This window comes from Dermacentor silvarum, chromosome 6, assembly GCF_013339745.2.
Source record: "Dermacentor silvarum isolate Dsil-2018 chromosome 6, BIME_Dsil_1.4, whole genome shotgun sequence".
NCBI lineage: Eukaryota > Metazoa > Arthropoda > Arachnida > Ixodida > Ixodidae > Dermacentor > Dermacentor silvarum.
The window spans coordinates 172,342,536-172,369,199 of NC_051159.1; the positions used below are offsets into that span (position 1 = coordinate 172,342,536).

General features: G+C 42.1%; 1 protein-coding gene across 3 annotated transcripts; it reads right to left on the minus strand.

Moving 5' to 3' along the window:
- Positions 1-754: 754 nt before the first annotated feature.
- On the minus strand, positions 755-26,523 carry LOC119456404 (tetraspanin-13). Of its 3 annotated transcripts, XR_005193121.2 has the most exons (6): positions 26,342-26,521; positions 23,334-23,501; positions 20,982-21,218; positions 20,255-20,368; positions 12,794-12,939; positions 755-5,003 (listed from the first exon to the last, which is right to left on the minus strand). XR_005193121.2 is itself a non-coding variant. In XM_037718134.2 (5 exons), the coding sequence occupies exons 1-5, from the start codon at positions 26,399-26,401 to the stop codon at positions 4,908-4,910; spliced, it is 675 nt and encodes a 224-aa protein (XP_037574062.1). In that variant the 5' UTR covers positions 26,402-26,523; the 3' UTR covers positions 755-4,907. The 3 variants fall into 3 exon arrangements, 2 of the variants coding, with proteins under 2 accessions (XP_037574062.1, XP_049525775.1); XM_037718134.2 differs by lacking the exon at positions 12,794-12,939 and having other exon boundaries at positions 26,342-26,523; XM_049669818.1 differs by lacking the exon at positions 755-5,003 and having other exon boundaries at positions 12,236-12,939; positions 26,342-26,522.
- Positions 26,524-26,664: the final 141 nt, after the last annotated feature.

The window sequence follows — 26,664 nt, forward strand, 5'->3', positions numbered from 1 at the left end:
GATCAAAACTCCAGAGCAAAAGTTTCAACAGAATCGGCCTTTTTTCTTTTGTAGCAAACCTGTGCACAACTGAACACCCATGGTTGTTTGTCGTTGGAAAACTATGCAGAAACTTGTGTCACAGGTTTACTTTTAGGCCCTTGAAATCTAGCATCCATATTTTAAATATACGGTGAGAGAAGTTGTAAAAACCCAGAAAAATGCTTACAGGAGTGTGAGCTATACCAATTCCATCTGAATAAATTTAGAGTGAACCAGAATCGACCTTCCAATATAAGAGTAATTATGATGCGTAAATACTAACAGCACAGGTCAAAGATGAGGTGTGCTTTTCCAACAACTCCTGTACTTAACTGGCATTGTTTTGCCTACAAAAAGAATATTGTAATGTGCACTTTTACATAGTTATATCTATAATGAGCACGTTATTTGCAAAACCAGCACAGAGCTAGTGGTTTAGGTGCACTCATAATTTGCCAGTGAGCACAACACAACAGTGCTTTGTAAAAAGGTCCCTGCCGCGACCTACCAGTTTGTCATATTTCGGGTGTGTGGCAATATACATATTCACACATTTTCACCTAATGTGAAAGCTATACCTGCGTGAAAAATAAATGTAGGTATAATTTTTGTTTTTTGTTCCTGGTTGCAATTATGTGAACCACCTCTAGAGTGAAGAAATGCCACAGCCAATCATTGAGTGGCTTGATCAATGAGACGAGAACAGATTTAAACGACAATTCACTACTACAAATGCACTGAAACAAATATTTTATTATAAAACTGAAGAAAACAAATCTTCAAAAAAATGTTTTTTCCTACTAAATATCATATTTCCACTTTTACCTTTACAATGTACATACACTTTCCCAAACTCAACTATAAAAATTGCTGGCAAGTAAATGCAAAAGAAAAAATAAACCACCAAGTTTGGCTGACGTGTACACAATACAAGTTAAAGCAGACTTTAATACAGCAGCAACATAAGAATGACATAGGGGGGTAAACATGAATTACACTTAAATCTCCTTTGTTGTTGAAAATTCAGGGTAAAAAACTTCACTTTACAAGGTATGCTCAAGGCATTGCCAAAAACGAGAGGCTACATATTACCTGGGCAAGCACTTGAAAGCAAGATAATAAAGGAAACGAGAACACAAAGCAGTCAGAGAATAAAAACAGAAATGCATGCTCAGCGGGGAGAGAAGGTCCCTAAAACGAAGCACTACAAGTCGAAACATGCATTATCTGCAGTGAGCTTACACAAAGATAAAACAGCAGCAGGGCTCATTAATGGTACATGTCTTAAATCCCCCATTTTTGGAAAATACTTTGCAACAACCACAGCGCCTGACAAAACAAGTGGGCCTTCTGTACATGGCGGCCATGCGTTGCTAGAGAGTCTCCAGTCACTAAAATGTTTTTCTAAGGCTTCTGCAACCATAATGCTTGCAGCATATTCTAGTTGAAATATTTAATGCCACAAGAAAGCATTGCCGCCATTCTCATCCCTTGCATTGAGTCTGCCCTAGTGATACACAAAGATTTCTTGAATTTGACCGCAGGAAATTAAGTCTGCTTATTGAGCAAACTGGCTACTGACATTCAATGCCATTAAAATCTTATGCAGTGTTTGTAAGCCATTCTAGCACATTACAGTCAACTCACAGAGGAGTGAGACAAGCATGTACAACTGGCAAATGATTGCATGCTACGAGGCAACGCACTAATATGGTCATGTGCGAAATTACACACCACTAATCAATAAACACTACAGTGTTTACACTATGCCAGACTGCATGCTATTATATATTTGGACACAACCCAACTATGACTCTTCAATGCCCAGCTGAAAACGCCAGACCTAGACACAGTTAATTTGTTGAGTGTACTCCTTTCCACGGTACAAGCATTCAGTAACAAGGCGTTTTTCTGAAACTTAACATTGGGATGCCAATTACTATGTGCTTGCATTTGCATTGCTTGATACAAAATTTAAGCAACATTGTTAATTTTTTTTTCCCACACATCAGGATACCTCACTTGTTTTTATAGTCCTGTCACATGCGCTTTCAAAGACAAATGAAATCAGCTAACCTTATCTTTGTGCAAGGTCACGGAAGGGAGCCAATGAGGCTCACAGATTTTAATTGTCTTCTATTTGAACAATCTTTGAAAAAGTGCATGTGATGAGGGCTTTAGCCCCGTGCAGCATCAAAATTCCAAAAGGGCAAGTTTTGCGCAGACAAAGGCAAAAAAGTTGCCAGTCATAGACCCTATATACTACTAAAAGAAATAACAATAAAAAATGGTCTAGAAGACTCGCTTAAAGCTTCTTGAGCAGCAGCCTCAAAATGCAATAATGTAGCGAGACAACACAATAGAGCAACATAAATTGCATGTAAAAAAAAAAAAGAAACAACGAGCGAGGTCTTTTATAAGGTATGCACTTGACACTTATCTGTGTGTTCTTTCACACTCAACAAATATATTTTCGGTTGTATGTTGCCACAAGGTGTAGCATTACTACAAAAACTGCAAGTACTCGTTTCTACATGCGTGTAACTCAAGAATATGTGCACCATGCAGCCTCTGTCAAAAATGTCAAACAGATAGCCGAGATCAGAGCCAACCATGCTCGGCTATGAGCAGTTGCTGTTTCATGGAATGTGTGCTGGATGAGAAAGAGACTTGGCTAGGTACATGGGACTTCTATCAGGTGAGAGGTGGGGACACAATGCCAATCACGTTGCCTACTTAATATCAACAAAACTCTGACAAAACTCATGCTTCAGATGGCAAAATTTATTTCCTCTTCATGTTTAATCTGCACCTATAAACCTGCAGCAGCAAGCAGATGACAAAAAGCATGTGACAATCTGCAGCTCAAGAAATTTAGAAATTTCCTTAATATTGTCCCATTCAATGTAAATGAGGCTTGACACCAGTACTATTGTATCATCACCAATGCCATTCTGAAACACCACCATTCAAGCCTTTTTGCACTTGATACGTATTGCAATCCCACAACTAACATTGATGGTGAAATCCAAACACGTAAGCCATGCATCAGCAGCTGAATGTACAGGTGTGTGCCGAGTGTTATGAAATTGAGCAAGAACACCACACATTTTGAGACTGCTTATCGCACACTTGGCTATGCTCTCTCACCCATAAAATTTCCAAAACTGCTTTTTGACACCCCTGTTACACGGATACTGCAAGTGAAGTTCACTTTAGCCACAAGTAACTCGGCTTAACTAGTTTGCTGTTGTTGCACTCACAAAATCTGCATGCATTCAGTATAAGCACAACCACATGAAAAGATAATAGACTATGTGGTCGAGTCTAACGAAAAATCGAGCCCCTCAGTTCCTCTTCTTACAGTTTGTCATAGTTCCACTGTCAATTCTATTCAAAACATTTAAAACTGCAGTAATATACACTTTTCAAGGGTACTGGAAATGAAATTTCACTGTACGGCTCCAATGTGAAGGCTGCTATTCTATTCTGCTGATCAAGAGCACGACTGAGGCTAAGCACAGTACCACTAAGTTATCATGGCTGGCTAAAATTGTGGTTACCTCGGGCGTGGTTAGAGCCATCCGTGTAACAAAGGCATCAGAATGTCTGTCCACGTCAGCAAAGGCCGTATTTTGTAACTATGTATTTTGTTCTTTTCATCCCTCACACTCAGCAGCCGATCTCGACAAAGACGGCATGCAACTATGTGCTTGTGCCAATGACGATCGTGCCGACTGGCTGAGAGCAGTGAGACACGACAAGCAGTGGCACGCACGAGCCAGTGACAAACAACGAGAGCAATAAACTGTCAAGAGTCATTACAAAATGTGGCCCGACGTCACCACTGATCTTGCAACAGTGCAAGGAAATTCAATCAATTTCTGTTTTTCTCTGTTCCTCCACAGATCTACTTCACTCCTCTAGGAAAGTCCATTCTAATGGCACATTTGAATGGTCATCTCAAAGCACTTTGGCACTGCTATGAAAGTCGTGAAGGAGCGCTTTAACCTCTTATAGCCTGAACTTTTTTGCTTGAAGAAAAACATTCAAATTGCAGTTACAAGTACTCAAATGCGAGGTTAAAACATGCCAAATTAGCCTCACACCATTTGCTATCCCAGTGTGAAATTTGTAGGCTCACTGAAGAAAATTGAAATGCACATCTAGAACAAAACAATGCCCTTATAGTATTTGCATGTTTTCCCACTAAACAACCGCCAACTTGCCAAGTAAACCATCTTATGGCAGTCTGTAAGACAGGTTGTTTTGCAGAGATCAACTTATGCACCTGCATGGATGCAGCTGCAGGAGCTTCTTTAATTGTTCACCCTCATTGGAAACACCATGTGCAAAGCATTGCATTCTGAGCCACAGATTTGCTCGCATTTTTGCTGGATGGCCACGCATGACGTTGAAATCAAGATTTCTCTCACTTAAGAAATGCGTTTGGATTTATGAGCTCAGATTCAGCATGCAGCAAAATTGTGACAACAAGCTAGAAGAGGTTGAAGGTGAACTATGAGAATGAGCACGTCTGGCAGCAATAATCTGGTATTATTGTTCCATTAGAAAACCCACTTTTACTCATAAAAAAACTTAGTTGCTGCCTCACAAGACCTTTGCAGCTCTGCCAGGGTGCTCTGAAATGACCAGTCGTATAATACCATAAAGCAACCATCATAATGTCCAGAGAGAGGGGAGAAAATAAAAGGAAATAGCACTCTGAATGAACAGAGATCAACAGGGAACAAAAGGACAAGACACAGAACATACAAGAGCAAGAATGTGAAAAGGCTTTGGTGTCAATGTGCATGTGTGTGTGGTGGAGTGCGGGGAATGTCAGAGAAAATATGCAGAGGAGAGGGAGAGAGATGGGTGGCTTGTCACGTGACACGGGCTCCTCCACCCAGCAGAAGGTAAGGATCCACCTCGGGGTCTTTTTGAAGCCGGTAACGGTAAGCCACAAACACAGCCACCAACTGACAGGGAAAAAAAAAAAAGAGGAACAATGACACGATGACAGCACCAGCGCACATGGACAGGCCACAAAAGTTAACTCAAGAAGGGAAAAGGAAGAAAATTGTCGTAGCAGTTTTGTTGAACACACCAAGACAATGACAACGAGGCAAGGATGTTCTGCCCAACAAACGGGGACGGCCTTGCACCCATACTACTAACCCGAGCCAACACACCTTGCTTGCTGCTGCCTGTGCAACACATTGGTTGTTTCAGTAGATACTGTCTCCAACCACATATTAAGAGAAGGATACTTAAGAAGTAGCTTTAGCTCGTGCCCAACTCCGACGCTGCCTATTCAAATACATGTAAAGCACAGAAATGCTTTTCTCAGGTAAACCCTGGACCGATTTTAATGAAATCTGCTGCATTTGAGAGAGAAAGTAAAATTCTAGTGACTGTTGGAAGCACGGGTAGCAAAGCGGACGTGCGTCTGGTTAACCTCCCTGCCTTTCCTCTCTTCTATTTCTCTCTCTCTCTGGAAGCAGAATTTTGATTTAGGGCCGGAACATTTTTTAAAGATTGCCAAAAATTGGTAAGCTTGGATAAAATATACAAACGAAGTTTGAAAGTCCATAAGCACCTAGAGCAGATATTGCAATTCTGTAAATCACATCCATCAGAACGTACAAAGTGGCCAAATTTGATATATTAATTTATATCTCACATGAATTTGTTACGATGCTTACGAAGGTTTTGCAAAATCCTACTCGCATATTAGTGGTGTACTTGAGAGCCATGTGTAATAAATCAATTTTGTCCATTCTAGATGTATTATTAGATGCAATTAACAGAATTGTGATATCGCTTTTCATTGCCTTGTTAGAGTTGTAAACATGATAGTTTCGTTTTCTCAAAATTTGCTATTTTCAGTAATTTTTTCATTAGAACATTGACAGCCTAAATCAAAAATACACTCCCAACAGTGACTAGATTGTAACTTTTTCTTTTAAATGAAACAAACCTCATCAAATTCAGTGCAGTGGTTGCCGAGAATAATGAGTTATCCTTTCCCATGTATTTAGTTAGGAGCCCCCAAGCTACAGCTTCATCTTAAGATAAAATCACTTGCTTGCCAAGATTCGCAGCAGCAGTATAAAAAATATGAAATAACTGGCAAAAATTAGAACTTATTTATACTGATCAACTAATTAATGAATCGCTTCAGTACACCAATTACAAACTAGGAGCCTGTCAGTGCTCAAGCCATATCCACTAAGTAGGGAATCCCCAAGACTTTTAATGGTGTTGTGATGATTGTCCCCAAACTTGCGGTGCAATGCACCGACATTCTGTGCGTTAAATTGTGGGATTTAACGTCCCGAAACTGCAGTGGGTTGGTTATGAGAGTTGCTGTACTGAGGTGTTCTATAATGTGCACCTAAATCAATGCACATGAATGTTCTTGCATTCTGCGCCCCCCGAAATGCAGCCGCCACAACAAGGAATTGAACCTGTGACCTCAAGTTCAGCAGCAGAATGCCATGGCCATCGAGCCACCATGGCAGATGACATTTTCACTAGTAGCTTTCACATAACGCTTTGGTTGATTGATTGACTGATTAGTTCGTAAAGTCCTACAGCAACACACAGGCTATGTAAGGCATTGTAGCGGAAGGCCACAAATTAATTTTGACGAATGGGGGTTCTTTAATGTGCTTATTTATTGCCTGATATGAATGAGGCTGCCAGGAACTGAAAAGCCTTTGGGCAATCTGAGACATAAGCTATGTGTTACACCAATGTATTTGGTCGTTGATTTTAGGGAAAAATATCTTTAAACTAGGGGTGTGCAAATACCGAATGGTAGATTTAAAATCGAATATTGAATTGAATCAAGAATAAAAAGCCAAAGACAAATAATCGAGAAACCTAATATTAGATATTTGATTTGCAAATCAAATTATTCAAATGTTCAATATTTAATTCGAAATCAGATATCCGAGTATTCACAAACCCATTCCTTAAACTCGTACGCCTACTAGAAATCCTGCTAAGGGGACATGCATTGAACACTATATGGCTTCCATCCTACAATTACAGAGCAAACACTTCCTTTTGCAATTAAAACGATAATTAGGTAAGTTCTGTTAAGCACATGTACGATTGCAGCACACATTCTGGTGTCGACAATAAATTTAGGGCAGCAAAATTTATCACTTTTATTTCATATCGACTATGCTTAACAACTCGAGACAGCGATCGCTGATACAGCTGGTATATCTTCAGGTGTCCATAAAGGCTCATTTAGATTTCAACATCGTATTATTTAGCAAAAGCTTCCTCTCTAAGTTCATAAACATACAGGACAAACAGAAGCAGTGTGATTAGATAGGACAGAAAAGATATAACAGGACAATACAGTTGACAGTCAGCAGGAGCCTTATGTATATTTTCTGTTCTCATCTAATTGCGCTGCTTCAATTTACGCTCAACATGAACCAATTCGCCCAAGTCAAGTCGCTATGTGGGGACATGAGCCATGCACTAATATAGTTATGCACATTAATTTTAAGTCTAGTGAACAGAATATTTGGCACAAGCAACTCGACTGGAACTTCTACTGTATGAAATTCCAAGCAGGCATCCCCCGAATGCTTTTGACAGCAAATCAAGGCTAATCTCATTTTGTCTCAGCAGCCCAATACAAATACGAAATGTGCATGCATAATGCAAAAGGACAAACTGCAAATTCACTTCAAGAATAAAACATAGCATAAAAAAAAAAAAATTAGCTTTTGAAATGATGACAAGTCATTGCCATTTCAGGTTAGGTCAATGAGTAGGGCAGGAAGCATATTAATACACAAGAGCTTCAACAAGTCAAAAGCTTGTGTGCCCAGATTACTGTCCCCACACTACTTGCAATATCGCTAAATTTTGAAAAGCCTAAAAAAACATTTTACTATAAGGAACAAAAAGACATGAGGCACATGCACACATCTGCTTTACTTCGGAGGAGACACGAGTTTAAAGGGGTCCTGAACCACTCCTCGGGTTTGGTGAAAAAACATGGTCCGCGGATGGCATAAGCTGCTGTGAACACGTGAGACAAATTTTGTAGTTGTGCACGGCAAGTGGAGCTCGCAAGCAGAGCACGAAGTCACCTTTTTCTCAAACGCTCTCTTTTCAACAGAAGCCTGCTCCTCACTCTTTTCTCGATGCTTTATTTCGTAATATAGCAGATTCCCATATGCGGCTGCTATTGGCCAATAGCTGACATCAACCAAGAAGGTGTTTGGATGAGTGCGCTTCTTCCTACTGTTACTGTGTATATTTATTGATGCAGCTTAATAAACAGGCTGAAGTAAGAGAAAATCTGCTTTCGAATTTCAATAATGACTACGTACTTCTGGAAGAAGCTGACTATCGTTTGCTCATGCTCGGCTGCTCACATAGGAATTAAGACTTTGGCCATGATGCTTATCGGTGCCATAGCCATCGGGTTTCGCTAATTTGGCTAGTTTAGACACTGAACTACCCACGAACCACACAAAACTTAGACCAGACGCATGATTGCCAGCGCATGCTCATTCCTGGCCGCTTCTAGTTAGGTGCCTTCACGGAACTCGCTTCGTTCTGAGCTATTTATAGAGCTTCAAAGTGCGCAAGTTGGATGTGGCTGCTATCTATCGGTCAAGCTGTTGCAGGACAAAACCGGTCCGCAACACACATCACGGCCAGACTGGAGTCTATGAGCGCAAGCGTGCACTCAAGCCCAGCCCTGCTGTGCACAAAGCAAACGCTGTACTACAGTTGCATGTAGCTGCGGTCTGCTACATGGCATAAATACCGCAGCTGCCACAAGTCCGCTGGCAGAGCGCACTGTGGCTTGCCGAGAACAACCACGTTTGGCAAGTCGTAGGCACCAAAATTGGAAGTAGTGACGTCTATGTGAACATCCAAATTCAAATCTGAACTGTGCGCCACGGTCGCATTCAGTAGGTGGAGCGTTGTGAGCACGCCCCACTCTGCCGTAGCCTCCGCAGTGCAAGTAATTGAAGAAGGAGCGGAAGAACCGCGTAGGGAGATATTTGATTGCCAATAACTCCACTTCTGCTGAATGCATAGAAGTATTGCTTGAGACAAAAAAGTGCTGAAATACCGTATTTTCCAGTGTATAAGATGTGTTTTTTTTTCTGAAAATTTCGTCGGTGCATCTTGCAGAACAGTGCACTCATGTACATTTTTTTTCACCCGGGAAAACTGCCATCAAAATCGGAATCGATGTTATGGCCACGTGAAGCGCACTGGTTGCTACGGCTTAATGTGACTTAATTGCTACGGGTTCAGTGCGTGCTATCGAGGTGCCGGGTTCTTCTCATGATCAAGTTCCCGAGCGCCGTGCGAGGACGGAGCAGCAACGCAGGTGGCGGCAAGCCGACCACGAGTCGACCGACCTCGAAGTTGTCACATCTGCAGATCGCTGTCCATACGGCGCGCGCAGCTGCACAAACTACAAGTTGCTGCCAGAGTACAAGCCGCCCCCCTCCCTCCCGCACTGCCTTCCCGCTTTCCTCCCTTGCGCGCGATTTGCCTCACCGTCGCACGCTTTCACTCGCACATACAGCATACGGCGCGCGGGGACAATGTTATCGCCCTTGGACTTTATACGGTACATCACGGCAACCGCAACGGCAGAAATGCGCCTGGAGTTGAAATATATGGCACCCATACGCTTGCGCGTGACCCGCGTTCACGAAGTCAAATGTCACTATTTTTTTTTAAATTGCTTATAGAACGAACAGGCGCGTCTTATACACCGGCGCGACTTATATACTTTTTTTCCGGAAATTCTGCCGTTTTGAGGGGGGTGCACGCCTTATACAAAGGTGCGACTTATAGACCAGAAAATATGGTAGTCTATTTAACTACAACTGCATTTTTCAACTTCAATAAAAGGTTATTCAGGGCCCCTTTGAACAACCAACCTGTTGGTTGGTCTTGCAACATGACAGTGAATGCTACCTATGCACTTACTATTCCTTTTTATTTTAAAAATTCTGAGGCTTTACATGCCAAAACCAAGATACAATTATATAGTGTGGGACTCCAGATTAATTTTGAAGTGCACTCAATGCACGGCATACGTGTTTTTGCATCTTGTCCCACTGAAATGTGGCCGCCGCAGCCAGGATTTGATCCCATGACCTTGAGCTTAGCAGCGCAACACCAAAGCATAGATGTGCACATCGATACCATCTGTGCAAGAACGCATTTTGTGCTAGTCTGCATGCTTTGATGAAAACACCACACTTGCCTGCTTTTCAAAAGAATACGTGCAATTAATTTTGTACATTACAGACAGATAAGTGCCACTGCCTTTAATTGCCTGTGCAATTAACCCTTTCGTGAGGTTAAGCTTTTACAGCACTTGAGTGCTGTCAAGTACAAAAAAAAAATTTTTTTTTGTAACCTACTATACATACTGCCAGTGAATGCTGTAAGCAGGCACATATGATACAACTCCTGGTGTAAACACTTGTAAATGACAAATGCAACCAGCAACATCTTGAAAATGTCACAACAGAAACAAATTCACATTTACTATAAATTACCAGATAGCTACAGCAACCCTGGCCTAATATCCAAGCTCTACACAATAAAAGGAGAAAAAAAAAAAGTTTTAAAAACACAGAGGAAAGAGAGCAGAGTGAATACTATAAACAATGACCATCAAAGCCCTTGTATTTGGGAACTTGTCCATCACAAGCTGGTCAAGTCTGAGAGGCATTACAATATGTCCTAGAAGGGATGCGCACCAGTTTCACACCAATAATGCAAGAGGGAAATGCAGCATTTAGTGATAGCGTGCACTGCCAGTATGGCCGTCTAGGCTGCATGGAAATGATGCCCCCCCCCCCCCCCCCAGTGCATGGATTTGCCTAAACTTCACCCTTCTGGCTTCAAACAAAAATTTTTAATTAATACAGTGCTAATATTGAAGCTCATTTTTCATCACAATTCCAATGTACAACAATTATTGATCAGTTTCATTTGGCTCGCAAAATTTTCTGCCATTGCATGGTTTTCATTACATCATAATCAAGAACAATTGTTCAGAATACAACAAATAATTACTTGTGGCAAGTGTTATTTCCTAAACATCACCTAGATTTAGCAACATGCTTAGTCTAACCCTTGTGTTTTTGGAATGTTCCTCCACTCAACACTCCACCTTGACTCAAGAAAGTAGATAGCAGGACCACCCCGCGACATAAGTGGTCAATGCACTTCATGATCATCAACGACAATTCTTGGCACTTATAGTGTCTTCATCAGTCAAGGGCAGCACTGTGCTAAACTAGGTGGAATGGAGGAAGAGGGAGTCGAGGATAGTTCGAGAACACAGGGGTAACTGTCATGATTTACTTACACGCTAAAAATTATAATGAATTGAACTAGCTGTGAACTTAAAACTTAAAGTAGAACTTAAGGACGGGCTACATGGAGTGAACTGTCGCGGCGAACTTCACGCGGCAGAAATAGATGCGGCGGCACAACACAGACTGTTCACTGGCTTTAGCTACATGGAACAAAAAAAGTGGCGTACGCCACCACGCATTCGCCGCCTCGCTGTTAATATTGCCAGACTCGATAAAATTGTTTTTTTTTTCTAAACAAGATAATGATCAAAAGAGTTTCAATTCTATTATCTCTTGTTAATGGCTAAGCAATCGGGGGAAAAAAAAGTTCCCTACATGCATTTACGAACAATTTCTACACATATTATTGAGCTGTAAGCATTTTATCCGGCCGGCATTGCGTTGTCCGACTACGTTGTTTTGGCATGAGCTTGGCGAGCTCGACACGTGTGTGTCTCCTGTTTCACATGAAAGCCTGCAAGCAACTGGGCGGCAGCGGTCGCGGAGATTGAGTGGCACTCCGGCCTAACAGTAACGTCAGTCCTTCACTTCTTTCTGTAGAAACACATTGTGATGATTCATGTTTACTTCGGCTTCATTTCCTGTTTTAAAACCTCCTCCAGCAAAAGGAGTCTAGTACTGCAGCCAGAGAGGATGGCGTTACTGAAAAGTGGCCTAAAACGGGCCTGTCCGCAGCTCTCGTTTTCGATGCCACCAGGCATTCCATGTGCCGTCTGGGCCACACAGGTGCGAACAGCCTAGAAACCAGACACAATTGGCTTCTAACTATAATCGCTCGTCCCCTTTTTTCCTTCAAGGCACTTAAGCACTCAAGGCACTCGGCCACGTGACAGACCCTCTGCAGGCGGCCCCACTACGGGAAAAAGAAAAAAAACTTGCAGCGGCTCCCAACCAGCCGCCGGAAGTCGGAGGAGGATTGCTCATCGCGAAGCCTGGCAGGCATGCGAGGCACGCTCGCCATTTCTGGCAGCGAAGCACAGCGAAGTTTCTCTGATTGAGCCAGGTCAGCAGCGGGCCTCAAATTTCTGGATGCTGGGGGTCAAGCGTGCACTGCTAGGTACAGTTCACCGCTTTGATGCTGCTTTTTCGCTCCATGCAGCCCAGCCTTAACTGCTCTAAGCGAACATGAGGCTAGCACACAGCACGTGTGAACCAAAGAGCAAAAGCAGAAGCTTTGGTACTAACAAAACCATGCCAAACTGTAGAAGAGTCCATGTATACAATCCTTGATAATCACAGTGACTAAAAAAATGCAATGCCACTTTTCTCTCTAGTATCATTAGTACAACACTCTGTGGGGCACGAATCGGTGGCGCAGAGGCAGGAGGGGTGTGGCACGCAGGAGTCGCAGCCCAAAGCTTGCGTACCTTGTGGCACCAGAGAGAGCCCCCTTGCAAAAGAGCCATTTCAAGAAGCCACTGGAGAGTGGGGTTAGTGGTTACAGAAAGGCGCTAGGGTTAGCACGAGGATCCTTCTGGTTGCGGTACCGCACCGTCAACCACACCCCGATGAACTGCAGGCAGGCCAGGCAGGAAAGGGCAAGACCAAGGAAGAGAGAAGGGTTAGTTTAGGCAGGTGTGGTATCGGCAGCACAATGTGATGTACCATCGTGGACAAATGTAACGTGAACAAGTTAAGGCTAACTAGACTGAATTCTTCCATCTTTCACCATTTCGTGTGCAGTCAGCAATATTTAATCTTTCACATTCAGTTTGGGGGCTTATGCTATTCTTGGTGACCAGATAACTTGCAGTGCAAGATTATACTCTCAATTCATTCCTTGTAAGAAGTTTCCAACTTTAAAATTTCCCATTTGCATTTAACTGATCCACGATAGTACATCCCTGGCCTATTGTAAAGAACCGTATGGCCCACAACCTCCAGGCACAAAAAACCTTTTAACCATATAGGATTACTACTAGATACGGAGCTTGGTGGTACTGATAAGGGCAAGTCGAAAAAGTGGATTCATGGAAAGTTATTTGAGAAATAACAGGAGCTACAGAGATAGCGCAGTTGATTAACTGGTGCAGAAGAATGGCATTGGTGCCACCTACCAGACAAACAGCTCGCAATATCCTGTCACCATCATGAGGGGACGCGAGATGATACTATATTTCGATAGGTTTAGCTACACATTTTGTTGAGTTCTTGTTGGCTTTATGTTAACATTCCATGAATTCATATATGTGTACATTTGTCTAAATAAACACTAGTTGGAAGACAGCACTGTGTCTACGCTTCTTTCTTCATTCGAGTAGTCAGTGTCGTTTCTGTGCACATTGCTTGTTATGGATATGGAGCTTGTGGGGCATATGGTTTCTTTCAAGAAAGGCAACAACTCATATGTCAATATGCTTCATAGGCAGTAGATAAGACTCAACAATACAAATACAGTTTTAGAATAGCATTTGCAACGAAACGTAAATGCATTACGTACATAAAGAAATAGCGCTGTCCTCACAGCGCATGCTCCGAACGTTATTGGGTTTCTGTGGTTTACGTGCGCTATGATAATGTACATTATTTTATTTCACAAGTTTAAAGTTTGTAATGTTTACAGACTAAGAAATAGCGTTGTTGAACATGACAGGAGCCATGGCTCCCGCTTCACCGTGAATTCTCATGATGGCTACTCGTTCATCTCCAGTAACTATTGAAATGAGCTTTCGCTTCCTGTAAACTTGCTTGAAACGCTAGTTATGAGCGTATAGCGCATACAATTTCTGAGATTGTTAAGCGATTCTGGCATCCATAGGCCTGACGAGACCCGTCCGCATAGCAACAACAGAATGGTTACTAATTGATTGTTTTGGCTTGCATACGTTCGTCACAAGGCACCAGACAGCCCCCTGTCTTTTAATGTCTTCCTTATGTTTGTGTTCCAGTACATTAAACGGCTGGAGGGAAGGTCTTGAAGGGACGCACATCATAACATCCCACAAAGGTGCTTGTGTTTAACGTACGAAAGGTGACAAATGCTATTCTGAAACTGTTTAATGTCTCAAAAGTCTTGCCAAAAGATACCTGTGTCAAAAAAACTGAGTATAATCACCAGTGACAATTTTTTTTTAATTATCCAGAAATTCACATCAACAGAACAAATTCACATCACATTCAATGCACTGCCAAGCACTACAACTCGCTTTGACTCAAAGAAGGGGGTGCCACCTTCCTGCAAATAGCTGGCATCCCCCACGCATGCAGTATTTTAGGGCAGCTACAACTCCAAAATTTCAAACCAAATTTACCAAGCCATCATTTTTCTGCTCAACTAGACTTGGAAAGCGTGTGGCATAGCAGCTTCTTCCATTATATGCTAATGACAAATGCCAATGATGGCATGAAATTATTTAAATATTTAATTAGTTTAAAGGAATTTGCACAAGAAACATGCATAGATGATAGGTAGGTTGCTTGCCTTCTCTAACTAAATAAAACAAATTGGTCTCGCTATAATCACACTAACGAAAAAAAAAAGCAGCCGCAGCCTCACCTCGTCCTAAGAATTTGAATTAAAAAAATTTTTGTCATTGCTCTCTCCAGAAGTGTGCAATGCTCGGCTGATTGGTTAAGCATGATCTATAAGAAGGGTGAAAACATTGCAGGAACGACGACACACCAGGAGAAGAAACACACACTATCTGTTCTTTGTAAAATTGGTGCTTTAGACATCTTGCAGTACAAATAATTTTATTCTGACCATGTTTGACTTCTCTGTCGCTCCGCAGCTTGGTGTCAGAAATTACTAAGAAATTAGTGATAAGGTTAAGGACTGTATCCTGGTGATCCTTTCTTTATAATGTTAGCTTGCCCTTTGGCATCGTAATCTTTATACCCGACATTCTCCGTCTCCCGCATAAAATTCAAGATAGTATGAAAATATGATCTTTGAGTCCAGTTGAGCAAGTAAATTAAGCCATTATCTGATGAACATGCAGACATTGCTTGCATGATGAAATGCAAATTTCAGTTATCCGACAGAGTTGCATTATGTAACTTTCAATTTATTGCTTTTAAGCACACGTTGCACAGCAGAATTAGAGCATAGCAGTAATAAAGTCATCAATTTACAAGAAGCCTCCAGACTAGCACCACATACATGATCTCATGACCTCACTCTGGAAAATGTGCAATGAAATACACTTGACTTCCATCCAGTAAATGAGGGGGGCATTTTAGGAAAATAATTATTTGGAAAGCTAATGCATTTTGTGGCAGATTTGTAGATGTTTCGAAACAGGTGCTAATCTCAGGATTAGCACCATGCATATTAAGGTGCGCAAAATCAAAAAAGTGTCATTTGTAGGGGTGTGCTAATACTGAATAGTAGACTTCGAATGAAATATTGAATCGAATCAAGAAAAACGCCAAATATCAAATTGAATATCAGAAAAATTTTTCTAAAATTTAATGCTTACAAATTTTGGCCCAGAAAACATGGTGCTGCACATGCTCAGGAGTCTCCTAGTACTGCATAACAAGAATGTAGCAAGCTATTCGCGACTCCAGCAATTCATGCGACACCTAGTGGCGAGCGCTAGAAACCTTGCACGGAGGTCGGAGCAGACACTCCACCTGTACTGCGTACTGCGATCGGGTGCGCTTCTAGAACGATGGAGCCACCATCTACGGAACTCCTCACGGCTATGGAATTTTGCTGCGTCTTGCAGTTTTGCGGTGCTGAAGAGACACATGGATAGCAAAGCTGCGACGACGGTAATAGTTGTGCTCTCAACATCTTGCTAGAGAAAGTTTTTTTTTTTCCCAGGCGAGGATCAGTTTGTTGTCTGTGTGAAGAGAACGCGATCCTGTACTACATTTGCAGTAAAGCGCTGCAGCGAACTTCAGGAAGCTTGCGTTGAGGTTGTTTCTGCCATTGTGATAACGTTCAGCGTATACGTGTTGCAACATGCAGTTTCATGTGATAGCCAGCATGGTAATGAACAAGAAGAAAGAGAACTGAGGGGCCCGATTTTATTAATCATATCATAAGGAGCCAACAAACAATGACACCAAGGACAACTAATTGAATTAAAGAAATTATAAATTAATGGAAATGAAAATGGATGCAAAAACAACTGTCCGCGGGTCGGGAACGATCCCACGTCTTCGCATTACGCGTGCGATGCTCTTAGCTACTGCTGGAGCCGTTTTCCTATCCACTTTCTGGGGTATTCATGTTTTACAACTAGCACTAACTATGGGAGTGCTAGCCAGCGCCACCACTCACAAACCTAGGCGACGGATGTGGAACATCCTTTCTGCCGCAGGCGTCACGAGCACGTGATCTTTTTGGGTGATAGCAAGTGGTCAATAAACCCACATATGCTACCTGAAGGCATCAATGTTGCTGGATTCGAACCTTCGTTATGTAATGAACGAGAAGAAAGAGAACAGTACGCACCAGCGTGTAAAATAACTATGGGGTGGCATAGCGGTATGTCTTCCTTGCAGCCTGGACACGCTACCCGTATAATTAGTGCAAATTAGTAGGCGCTCATTTGAAAATGCATAATTATCACAACCATTGTATCTCATTTCAGTGTCTGAAGGAAATTGGCAGTTCAGAGATGAACACAGTTTTGGCCAATTAAAATTCAGGATACGTCAATTATAGAATAACATGGAAAATTAGTTTAATTCCTGCAGTAGGTGAGTTAACATTAATTTACACAGAAACATTTGTTTTCTTTCATGAGTTTACACAGCAGCCATAAGCGATACGTTCGTAGCCAGTGGGGAGTAATCAGTCATGGTCAGGCCATACAGCACAAGCCATACCTGCACATGGTGCGCAAATGTGCTTGTATTGTAGTAAGCAGGTCCTTTGGTTTCTTATCTATCGTTTAGTTCTGTACGAGAGAAACACTGGGCCAACTATTGCACTAACCACGGCTAAGTGAAGCAGCAGTCACGGTGCACAAATCTTGAATGTAAAATAGATAACAGGAACGCAAAAGTAGCGGAAAGGTTCACCACAGTTTCGTAGTGTAGACTCTCGATAAAGTGAAAAGCTTGATTTTAGGTTCCCTTGCTCTCTGGACTGATAAGAGCATGCAGAGTTTACGCCTTTGCCGAACGAGAATGTGTTGAGGCAACAACAACGAAAAAGCGCGTGCCGGCTATGCATTTTATGGGCATGCACAGCGGCAACAGCTGATCGAGCAAGTCGGTGCACTGCTGCGGGCCATGCTAAACGTGCCAAACTGAGCAGGTTGTAAATTTTCGGCAATCCTGCCGAGGCCAGCGTGACGTATCCAGCTTCGCCGGCTGCCGTTTCGTACGCTCGAAACGCCAGACTATCTATCCGTGCCTTAACAGTGAATCAAAGCAGCAGAAACGTACTTGTACTTTTCCGACAATCCAGCATTGCACGGGTACTTGTTCCGCGACCAATGGGTTCAAGAACACATTGGCATTTTCATCAAAATCTCGTGCGGGTTTCTGGGTGTCACGCGGTTTGCACACACCGTGTGACCACTTCAGCCTCATTACCCACTGTAACTCTCTTAGATCGGCTAAAATGATGTGCTCGGCGTCAGTTACTCGCTTTCCTTCCACAAAGCAGCGCAAACCAGCATCACACTGCACGAAAATCGTCGAACAGAGCGGTTGGGGCGAAGCGGGGACCTCTGTGCATTCGCCATGTTGCACAGTGTAGCCAGACGTGGCCAGATTTCGCACCCTGCAGTTCATTTGAGTTGCAAATAAGTAACTTAAGTACATAGAAGTCAAGATATACAGTGCGTTCTAATTTTATTAAAGGAAATGCCAAATTAGTATGCCAGCGCTGATTACAGCTCAGTTCTAATATATAAAGTTGTAGAAAAAAATTTTTTATCAGTAGAATTTCTGTTGCACAATGCAACAGGTACCTACCTTTGAAACCACTTCTGAAACCAATGAATTAGTGACATTCCATTGTACTGAATACTAATGAGCTTATAAGTTTACATACCTGTGTTTTATGGCAATCTTTTATTTATTGCGCAGAAAGTTTTGCTTTCCAGTTTTTATCCAAAACACAGATCAGCTATCCCCACTTTATGGCAGGCAGGTTATCGCAAAGCCAATCTGAGCGACACATGAAAGGAGCACACATCACATGACTTGATCACCATTCCAGGCGTAGCCGGCGTTGACGGTAAAGAGTAGGCACTGTCCGCACCGTTTCATTGTTAGATTCAGCATTATTCGCACTCATCAGATTCTGAAATCTAGAGGGTCACGACAAGGTCGTGCGATGCCTCGTGCTCGATGCTGCCCAAGCGAGCGTATCCCTTCGTTTGGGTGCAAAAGGAGCGCTGAGGGCACCGTGTCCGACATGGTAGAGGACTGTCACTGTAAGCACTCCCCGATGTCGGCCCAATGTGGGGGTCGCAGAAGCGCGAACTTGCGTGACCCTGCAGATTTTAGCATCTTTGACAGGTTAATAATTTTTCTTTTAATTATGGGGTTTTACGAGCCAAAACCACGATCTGATTATGAGGCACGCCATAGTGGGGGACTCCTGGAAATTTAGACTACCTGGGGTTCTTTAACGTGCACCTAAATCTAAGTACACAGGTGTTTTCCCATTTCGCCCCCATCGAAATGCGGCCGCCGTGGCCGGGATTCGATCCCGCGACCTCGTGCTCAGCAGCCCAACACCATAGCCACTGAGCAACCACGGCGGGTCTCTGACAGGTGGCAAATCACGCCGAACCTGACAACGAAACGCTACGCGAGTCATGTGATGCGCAGTCCTTTCGTCTGTCGCTAAGATTGGCCTTACGATAACCTACCTACCATAAGTTGGGATAGCCCTTCTGCATTTTGGAGAAAAACTGGAAAGTAAAACTTACTATGCAATAAATAAAACATCACTGCAAAACATAGTCTACTATTAAACCAAGAAACTTATTGGTATTTTGTACAACGAAACATCTTTAATCCATTAGTTTCAGAGGAAAGAAGGCACTTGATTCTATTCAAGAGAAATTAAACTGATAAAAAAAAATATTTTCCAGACCTTCATATACTAGAACTGAGCTGTAATCAGTGCTGGCAAACTAATTTGGTTTCCCTTTTAATAAGATTAGACCGTACTGTATGTGTTTATTTCTATGTCCTTATGTTACTGATAGCTTGCGACATTCTAGTTATGCAATGCTAGCAGACTCCCGAGAATGTCCAGCACCATAGTTTCTGGCAACAAAATTTGTAAGCATTAATATTCGAGAAACAGTTTCTGGTATTCGATATTCTATTTGATTTTTGGCTTTTTATTCTTGATTCGATTCAAAATCTATCATGTGGTGTTCGCATACCCCTATAAAAAGCGACAGTCTCAGGTGACTTCTTTGGTTGCTGTTATGAATTTTTGTTGCTTAGAATCATCAAGCAGCATCAAACGGTGCCAATTTTATCATTTATGTCTGCGCCAACAAGGGCAGCATTGAAGCAAAGGAAGCGCCAGTCAAACACAGTACCGAATAAGCCCACAATATAAATAAATAAATAATTTGGATATCACAGTGCAGTCAGCTATTGTTGTCAGAGATGGAAATTTAGTGAATGCATTGACTGTACTTTCATCTATCTGTTCCAAGGGCTGGTTGAACAATAGTTGAAATATATACTGAAGAGGTCGCATGCAAGACTATGTGCATGTAGCAAAATGTTAACAAGCTTTTTTTTTCATGTCACTTGCAAGATAACTTTTCAATGAGCATCAAAAGTGCTTATGTGGTATGGGCATGATAGAAATCAACAGCGTTATCTAGAATCACTGCAAGCATTTTTGCCAGCAAAGCACATGAACTGCGCAGCAATGTGTGGCTCACCTCCGTGAAGCTGAAGAACATTCCTATGCCACCTGTGATCTTGAGCCCATTGCGAATAGCTTGATGCAGAGCCGACCAGCATCCTTCGCATTCACATGTTCCATTAGGGGGAATCTATAGACAACCACAAAAAGAGCCAAGTTGAGAGCACTTCTGCCATCATGCTTAATCAGGCAGTCACAATTACCTGACATTTTGCTGATGTTCATGGAAATGAGAAGGCTTTCAAGTAAGAAAATGTTACTGAACTCTAAACTGACTTTATAGAGTAAAAATTTCAGTCTCTGGTCTGAACAATGAAACCCGAGATATCATTTTGCTATGTTCTCCATTACAGCAGTAACATTATACTAGAGGAACCAAACATGGCCACTAATTCATAGGGCAAGGATGTGCTCATTGACGTAATTTCCTTTTCAGCTCCCCAATCCCTGCCAAAAAAAAAAAAAAAAGAGCTGCAATGCTGCAGCCATTAAGAGTTAGCAGAAGAGTGACACCTTCAACAAATATGTATGAGAATAAATGATGCCATTAACTTTTTTTAAAGCTTTTCGGACTTGTGCAACTGAAAAAAAGAAAAGGAGGCGCAAAAAGGAATGTTTGTTTGCTGATATGTTTGTCTATTATATGAACACCCTTCAGCAAACAACAAGAACTGTGTCCAGTTTCTTTAAGACCACAAGTGCATGAGCTTATAAGAAAGAAGAGATGGCAGAAGGCGACTCACCTCCTGTGGTGGGCAGCACGTTGGCACATGCTCACACTGTAGCTCCGCTGTGGGGTCCGAGGCATTGCGTTCAAAGCCACAGCATCGGAATAGGCGCTCTGCCTGGGCCCTGACGGCAGGTGAGGCCTTCTTCCAGCCCTGGCTGGCCAGCTCCCGCTCCTGGTCCTCCGTCATGGCCAGACAGGCACAGGCGACACTGAACTGTACCACGAAGAGCAGGAACAGGATCACCATGTACTGGCACGGGTCATTAAGGAACGCAGACAAGCCCTTGCAGGGAGCAGTTGGATGTTCTATTCGAATGCCCAGAAATGCAGGACACGAGGCGCATGACAAGTCTAGCGCCCTCTCTCGGTGGGCGTCCACTCGGTGCTGCATAACTAAATGAGCACCGAAGTTAAAAAATCATATCTCTCAAAGAAGCGCAGTTATAAATCAGAATTTGATTCATATTTTAAAAAGTCCCATTTGGGGACATCTTCAAAAAGTTTGAGCACTGTTGTAATAAGTCAAGGTTCCCGAGTATAAATACTTTAGAGACTTCATTGAAATAGAATGCTGACGAACCCAGAATATTATTAGAACAGTGCTCAAACTTTTTGAAAATGTCCCCAAATGGGACTTTTTTATATATCAATCAAATTGATAACTGTGCTTTTTCGAGAGATTTGATTTTTTAGCTGTGGTGCCCCCTCAGTTATACAGCACCGAGTGGACGCCCACCAAGAGAGGGCGCTAGGCGTTAGCGCACCTCATGTCCCGTATTTCTTGGCATGGATCTGTTTTTATCAACACATGTGCATTAAAGGAGACTGCTGGTGTGTGAAGGTGAATCAGAGTAGCCTCCGCACTTGACAGACATGATGAGTAGGCAGAGCACGTTCTTCAGCTGTGTTTGGCATACATCAGCAATTAGCTGGCCACTGTTTACACCAGGGAGTATATTGACTGCAATAGTGCAGAAACAGCAGTCAGACTTGTCTTCTTAGTGTGCTGCTTGTGATCTGCCTGTGAAGTGGTTGTGCAGTAAACACAATGGAAAGTTGTTCTGTTCAAAAAAAAAAAAAAAAAACAGAAATTGCAAGAGGCCTCGAGTATCCCCTCAAAATTAAAAAATTGTGCTGCCTTCTATCTGGCTCACTGAGTTAGCAAAGAATATGGTAGTGTTTGAAATGAAAATTGAAGTTAAACAAGTTGTAAGTGGTGTTGTGCTATATTGTTTTCACTCTTTTGTTAACATTTACCTGTTCTTTTTTGTTTTAAAGTGATTGTGATCTTCCATGTTTAGCTTATTCTGTGTTCAACCATCACAAGGAGACTGTTCCAACAGTCCCCTTGTTTGTCAGTGTGAAATATACCAGCTGTTTCAGTGAACACTTGAAAAATTTGTAAAGGTTTCCTGTGGCAGATAGCACAATTCTACTTCATGAGCTGGTCTGCTAGAAGAGGCTGACATCACTTTCACAAAAAATTAACATGCATAATCGACTAATTAACAAAAAATGAACAAATTATTTTTTACCTGATTACCTTATGGCCCATATTGCAATTTACAAATTCCATCCGTGGAGTTCGCAAGGTGGTCCGGACCCACTTAGAACGAATTCTCAGAATGGCACCAGTTTCGAGATATGAAATCCCGAACTTAGCGGAGAAATGCATTTGCGTTCCAGTTACTTTTGTGCTTCAATGCATAAAATGATGTTTTGTTAAGAAAGTAAATGGAACGTCAATGCATTTCTCCGCAAAGATCAGGAATTAATATCACAAAACTGGTGTCATTCTGAGAATTCGTTCCAAGTGGATCCAGATCGTCTTGTGAACTGGAATTTGTAAATTGCAATATGGGCCATAAGGTAATTAATTGAAAAATACTTTGTTAATTTTCTGTTAATTAGTCAATTACGCATTTTAATTTCTTGTGCAAGTGATGTCTGCCTCTTCGAGTAAAATAGCTCATGAACTAGAATTGTGCTATCTGCCACAGGCAACCATAAAAAACTTTTGAAAGTGTTTGCTGAGACACCCTGTATAGGGAAAATTAACGTAAATGTCCCCTTTCAGCCAAAAACTAGCCTAGCTATTTCAAAAGTGTACCGTCATCAAAATTCTTAAATTGAAATGTCTGCTGTTCTTATCTACAAGTATGGTGCTACTTAGCAACGTTCTGCAATCTCCACTGATACATCCCAATGCCAATTGCTGCAAGGCATGATTCACCATTGCACAAAATTTACAGCAAAACATATGTTATGCAGAAGCCTTGAATAATGCCATCACAATTTTTTGAAAAGGCTGTAGGCATGCCATCACAAAGGGATGGCTCTTGTGAACAGCCACATAAAAGGATACGAAGAAGAGCAGCACTTGGTGGTGCTTGACTGCTCCAATGAGACCGACAAGGGAGAGGAGCAGCAGGAATACGCCACACGCTATCACCGCACCAAATATGGTGATGTTTGTCACGATGCTCGACACGCGGCCATATGCGGCCACACCAATGAGAATGAAGGAGACAATCTGCAAAAGTAGAAGGAACGAATTCTTTGGTAAGCAATATGCTGCAGTGCAAAGGACAATAAGAGTTTCAGAGAATTTCTGAGCTTTTCCCCAATGTTTGCCAGTCACCTCTCAGTACGAAATGACACTGATCAGGCAAAAAAAAAAAAAAACCTTACTTAATTTTTCCCTTATCAGTTGTCATTCCATACAAGCATACAGCAAGGTATGGTTTGATTCTGACTCACATTTGAATTGTTGCTAGACAGAGATAATTTTTACCACTTGTTCAGTGCTGTTCTTGTGCGAGAAAAGTGCAAATTTCTTCTTTATCCCACAGCATGCTTTAACTTGGAGAATATTATAATTCGTGCACTGGAAAGTTTCTTTTTTTTTCTTCTTTTTTGTCATGGACATTAAGAATTTATATATTTCCTCCAGAACATTTTTGTAATACGTGCTAACAAAGCAATACTACATAATTATTCCTACAATTTCAAAAAGGACAGTAGAGAGAAGCAACACAAGTGGCAGAGTGTACTATAGACCAGTTGATGAATAAAGTTCGAAAAGATTTTTGACCTGACGTCCTGCAGTGACTAGAAACCAGTTTCTTTTGTTCATTTGGCTTCTGTGTGCTATCAGCTCTCGTAGTTCTGCATCAAATTTTCTTTCTTTTGTCTCTACTTTCAGAATTATGCTTGACTTTCACTTAGCCATTAAAACAGTGATGACATATGGGGTTTAATGGCGCAAAGGCCAATAATGGCCAAAGAGCGCCAGGCCAGTGTTAATGAGTTCAAATTGAAGCAATGAATTCCAAGTGGTGGATATGACGTGGCTGTAAGGGGGCCTAAAAATAGTCGCTGTAACGTGCATAAAATCTATATGTAATAAGATTATGGAAATGACTAATGGTGTGTGCTATGAGCATGAAATATGCATTGCGAATAAATGTTACTATATACAAAATATGACGGATGCGAAAATTGGCATGAAGCACAATTGCCTACACAGAGCCCTTGAAACAAAGGCCTGGAGGCATGTGCTATACTAAACACTATCGCAGCAGCATCCTCTGGTGGGAGGATGTGCTACGAATATCTCGGGCTAATTACATGCAGTACCACGTCATTCAAGAAACCTAGGACTGCTTTCGTATTAAAAAGCGGTTCTTTGCCAAGAAACATACTGGGATGGAGAGAAACATGATAGCGGTATGCTAGGGGGAAATGTTTCTCTCTCTTTCGGCTTCCCGACACTCCAGGAAGACATGGAGGACGGTGAGCCTCTCACCACATCTACCGCAGGTTGGTGGTTCATCGCCAGTCAGCAGAAAACTGTGGGTGCCATAAGTGTGTCCTATTCTGTGCTGACAGAATAGGACATCAGTTCATCATGTTTTCGTTGCAGGGGGCCAGAAACCTAACTATGGCTTAATCAAATGAAGCTTATTTCTTTCAGCATCCCACAGGCGTTGCCAGTGGCTTCGCAGTCTCTTTCGCAAGGAAGGTTTATAATCTGTTGCAGGAACAGCAGCTGTAGGGTTAATAGCGTATGATGTTATTGCTGTGGATATTTGGTCGGCAAGAACATTGCCCTCGATGCCTCTATGCCCAGGCACCCAGAATATAATGACATGCTGGTTAGATGCATACGCTCTACACAGAACAGAATAGAGCTCAATGAGTACAGGATTTTTCTGTTTACAGGGTGACTTCAAGGCTTTTATGAAGCTTTGGGAGTCCATAAATATAATAGTTTTTTGAAGTTTTGATTTCTTCATATGCTTTACAGCTGACAATAATGCATAGGTCTCAGCCGTAAAGATACTTGTTTCTGGGTGGAGTACGCCGGATTCCGTGAAGGATGGACCGACGGCTGCATAAGATACACACCGGCATGCGATTTAGAAGAGTCTGTGTAAAATTCTGTGCACGAATACTTGGACTGTAATTCTAGGAAAGGCATTCTAATTTCGACCTCTGAAGCGTGCTTTGTAACTTCTACAAAGGATCTATCACATTCTACTATCTGCCACTCCCACCATTAAAACAGTGCTGATTCAATAAAAATTAAATTACAGTAAAAATTCTGTTCCGTAAGCCCAGCACATTTAGCAACTATTTACCAAACGGCTTTTCGGTATATTCTAACACACTTGTTCGCTGTAACAGAAACAAACATCCAACACAATGCGTACGAGTCGCATGCCGTTGTTTGCTGCCACTTCCGATTACTGCCTGAGAAAAAAGTACATCAGTGCGGCTTAGAACACCGGAGCGCTGGGTGTTCTCGCTTGAGTGAGAAGTGGTCATTGGTATATTGCTCACTGCTAGAAACTATGAACATCTGCACTGATCGCGAGGGATAACCTGGGGCTTACGTCTTCCATTCACTTCTCAACATACAACGTAATCACCTAAGGTACCATACGCCTACAGCAATTTCTGACAGCTAGTGGAGTTTGGCGGAGAGAAACCCGAAGACGCAAGTGGAAGAAGGGGAGGGGTGGGGGGTATTTTTCTCAAGAGGCAAAGAGCGTCCACAAAAAGAAAGATAGGGACCCCCGCAACTTCGGAAACCCATAAACGTCAAAACAACTGATAGCGCCTAGGAGACGCCGTTATTTTGCTTGGTATTTTCATCAACGCAGAAAGCTAGAAGAATGAATGAAGACGTTTAAGCCACCATCCAACATCACTACTATTTATAACTACAGATGTAAGCAAATCGCAAGAGCTCAGCTAACCAACTGGACGCATAGCGACCATTCAAGCAGCTCGCAAATGGAAGCCGCACCTCGTCACTGGAGTTCGTAACATGTGTGACGAGTCACGGATTGAGAAGTCTCTACTTACGATATACATAATGTTGAGCGCTGTAAGAGCATTCTTGGAACATGTGAATCCTCCACACATGGTTGAAGTTTGTATATGTACAAAATATAAATGCCGAAAGTTCAAATGACTAGAAACATGCGCGAGTGGTAACAGCCGAAAACAGAAATTACAAAAATCTACAGAGTCTGCATCCTCCTCCTAAGGATGGCTTGCCTGTACCAATACTTTCACAACAATCACCGCTAGTTGTTTAGAAAGCGCTGTGTTTTGTATCAATTAGGTATAAACAAAAATAAAACTAAATTTCTAACCATAAATGCTAATTTAACAGGCTACAAACT

Coding starts and splice junctions, on each gene's coding strand:
- LOC119456404 (XM_037718134.2), bottom strand. CDS start 26,401: ATGTGTGGAGGATTCACATGTTCCAAGAATGCTCTTACAGCGCTCAAC. Junction 21,219..23,333: donor ACCAAGTGCTGCTCTTCTTC/GTATCCTTTTAT, acceptor GACCCGTGCCAG/TACATGGTGATCCTGTTCCT. Junction 20,369..20,981: donor CGTGCTGCCCACCACAGGAG/GTGAGTCGCCTT, acceptor GGTTGTCTATAG/ATTCCCCCTAATGGAACATG.